This window comes from Arachis ipaensis, chromosome B08 (genome assembly GCF_000816755.2).
Source record: "Arachis ipaensis cultivar K30076 chromosome B08, Araip1.1, whole genome shotgun sequence".
NCBI classification, from domain to species: domain Eukaryota; kingdom Viridiplantae; phylum Streptophyta; class Magnoliopsida; order Fabales; family Fabaceae; genus Arachis; species Arachis ipaensis.
Window position 1 is genome coordinate 122,251,470 of NC_029792.2, and position 3,222 is coordinate 122,254,691.

Sequence of the window (3,222 nt, forward strand, 5' to 3'; positions counted from 1 at the left end):
ATAATGAGATTAAATAGTAAAATTGGTAAAAAAAATAAATTCTTCAATTAAAAATTACAGCATTAAAAAATATAACGCGTTTTTTATGCTTCTAATCCATTTGCTAAACTCACACAAAATCTTTCACCAAGATTCACGTAATCACCATTTGCAAATCCTTATTTTTTTTAAATTCAAAATTTAAAATTATTAGAAATTAATTAAACTAATTATCATCTGATTTTAATTTCCTGCTTGGGGAAACAAAAGTTGAAAAATCTGCATCGTCACATTAAAGTACCTAAATCTGCATACATATACAGATATAATTCTTCCTCTATCACCATTAACATGCACCTAAGCAGTTGAGGAGAGTTCCCCTCCCTTATCTTCTTCATCCAAGAAATCTTCACGAGCGTTGCCAGCTAGCATAAGGGCAATCAGCCAAAAGAGAGAAGAATCAAGCGATAGAAATGCACCGCCTCCAAGGAGACCGGTTTTAGCAGTCGGACAAGTGTAGGAGAGATCATTGTGTACGTTTCGCTGAAGGTGCATCTGTTCAGTGATCGTCGGCCATAACAACATAGCTGCAGCTAGTCCAGTCGTGAACCTATATATGTATACACAACATTTTTTAGAAAAAAAAAAAGAAAATCTGTTCATCTCATTTATGTTAAAAACATTTATATAAGTGGAAATAATGTGGATGGATAAATTCATTCATACAAATAGAATAACTCAAGCTTTCCCATAAATTCGGATGATAAATGAGTGATGATAAATGAGTTTGATATATAAAATTACAGTGTAGCCATGAAAATTTCAACTTCAAATTTCTTTTCTTATGACATTCCCCTCAACCAAACATACCCTTATCTTATCAAGGAGAACAAGAAAAAGGAAAGTAAGCACATGAAAATTGCATCATAGGAACTAACGGAGAAAAAACAAAGTATAAGGAAACAGCACTTACACTGCAATGTTGAAAAATACCAAGAAGCTAGTGCTCTTAAATAGAACACCTTGTGGAACAGACTTTCCCTTGTAAGGATAGAAGAGTGACATGAATCCGGCCACATTGGATACAATGAAAAATGCAAAGGAAAGGTAGCCCAATGCGACTGTTGGATCAGCTGGGAACTTGCAGGTGACAACACCCTTGCCAGGTACCGGGGTTCCAGCTGCAGGCTGCAACAAAAAAAATTAAAACACAAAACAAATTTTAGAGGCTATAAAAGACAGATTATTCCCAAAATAAAATAAATAAAACAACAATTACAAAAAAACAGTATCCCACTTGATGAGGTCAACAACATGGATAAAACTGATAGCATATTGCCTTGTCCCAGGCATATCTATGTTTATCCCAACCCAAGAGCAAAACACTGATACAAAATTCTAGTGAATATTCATTTGTTAGTACTTAGTACCTATAATTAAGGAATTGAAGTTCTAGTCCATAAAATTTCAAAGAGTGGTTCAAGTTAATCATTAGGGTGATGCTCATAAGGACTAGCTTGAATCACCAAAAGCACAAGTTAGATCTCTTTTTTTGTAAATTCAGAAGCTCACTCTTTAATTACTTAAATTTAGAGGTCCAAAAGTGATTCAACTTAGTTTTTAAAGTGATGGTTAAAAGGCCTAGCTTAAATCAGCCAAGAGCACTAAATCAAATAATCATTTTTCTGCAAATTCAAGAGCTAAAACCATTAATTTATATCATTTTAGAGATTAAAATAAAACAAATATACAGTTTACTGAAACCAAAACAAATTTATATTCCAGAATCATAGAAGAGAAAAGATCCACTTAGTATCAAGAAGACAGAAAAGGTTCTCTCAATTTCAGCCACAGCAGAATCTACATTAACATATTCCCAATTCATTAGAAACACGTCAGATAGCACCAACTAAAGTCAAGCATGTTTGAACAGTTGTAAACCGAAGAATCAGAAAGTCAAAAGTTGAAAAGTACTTCACCATGCATACATGAGTGGTTTATAATTATTTTTTATAGGAAAAAAAAGCATAAGATTTATTTTTTATAATACAATTAAAATATTAAAGTATATATACATCTTTCGACTTCCCTACTGTTTCAATAATGTAATGCATTAATACATATAGACACAAATTACATCCAGATACATTGGTCTAAAGATATTTAGCACAAAACTATCAAACCACAGTTTCAAACAAGCATACCTAAATTTTCAATCCTTACTCATGGATCAAAATTTCATCATCCATAATCCAGGCGATTAAAAAAATTGAATTTTAATATAAATGATATTTGATATAGGAATCCATATCATTGCCTTAAAATTAAGAAGAATACCTTCTTGTTTTCGGCAATAACACCGAGAATGAAAGAGACGACACCGAAGAACGAAATAACGAGAGCCATGGTTTTGACTGTGACAGCCATCGTTGGTGCGATAAACTCTTCAAAAGGAGAAAACAACGAAAGTGTAACCTTTTAGAAGAAAAGTTAGAATGTGAGAGGAAAATTATTCAGCGAGAAAGGAAGTTACCTGATTCTGAGTTGAAAACAAATAGGTTTAGCGTCTTTTAAGATTCTATTGAGAGAAAAAAAATATAAAGGGAGGGATTAGAGATAATCTTGAAACTCTGTTCCTAGCTGGTAGCAGAAGATTCCTAAGTCAACATAGTGTGGATCTCTTTATATATATATAAATAAAGATTTAATTTTTAAATACATAAAAATTAAATTTTAAAATAATTACTTTGAATTTGAATTTTTTTTCGATAAAACAGTTACAACTACTTTTTAAATTTATTATTTAAAAAAATATATAAACTCGTATCAAATACATTAAAATTAAAGTCAATTAATTTTTTACACAAAAGTATAAATAAGTTTGATTTTTAACTGCCAATGAGTAATAGTTTAAATGGCATAGTCTCTCCATACTCAATTAAGAGGTTCCAAGTTTGAGCCTCTTATTTTTAGTAAAAAAAAAAAGTTTAATTTTTAACTGTTGGATTAGGTTTGAGTAAAAAATACAAGTCACGTACTACTAGAATCATTTTTTTTTATAAAAATCTATTTTTTAATAATTTGTTACCATTTGAATAAGTTATTTAACTTAAAATTTAATCCAATTCAATCCAACTTCACTTAATTTTTAATTGTTTAATTGCATTAAAATGATTAATCTTTCCAATGATATTGATAAAAATATAAAATTTATTCTTTTCAATTTTATTTTTGTGTGCATTC

The 3,222-nt window shown here is 30.2% G+C and overlaps 1 protein-coding gene across 2 annotated transcripts in view; it reads right to left on the reverse strand.

The window, feature by feature from the left end:
• LOC107611821 overlaps nucleotides 134–3,222 on the reverse strand; it is a 3,781-nt gene continuing 692 nt past the window's right edge. The window contains exons 2-5 of one of the 2 annotated variants that reach the window (XM_021109947.1): nucleotides 2,513–2,557; nucleotides 2,317–2,423; nucleotides 953–1,167; nucleotides 134–589 (exon numbers count right to left, since the gene is read on the reverse strand). In XM_021109947.1, the coding sequence (XP_020965606.1) occupies nucleotides 337–589; nucleotides 953–1,167; nucleotides 2,317–2,406 (558 nt within the window). In that variant the 5' untranslated portion in view covers nucleotides 2,407–2,423; nucleotides 2,513–2,557 and the 3' untranslated portion in view covers nucleotides 134–336. Of the gene's footprint in view, nucleotides 590–952; nucleotides 1,168–2,316; nucleotides 2,424–2,512; nucleotides 2,653–3,222 lie in introns of those variants that run through there. The other variant, XM_016313711.2, reaches the window with a different exon arrangement.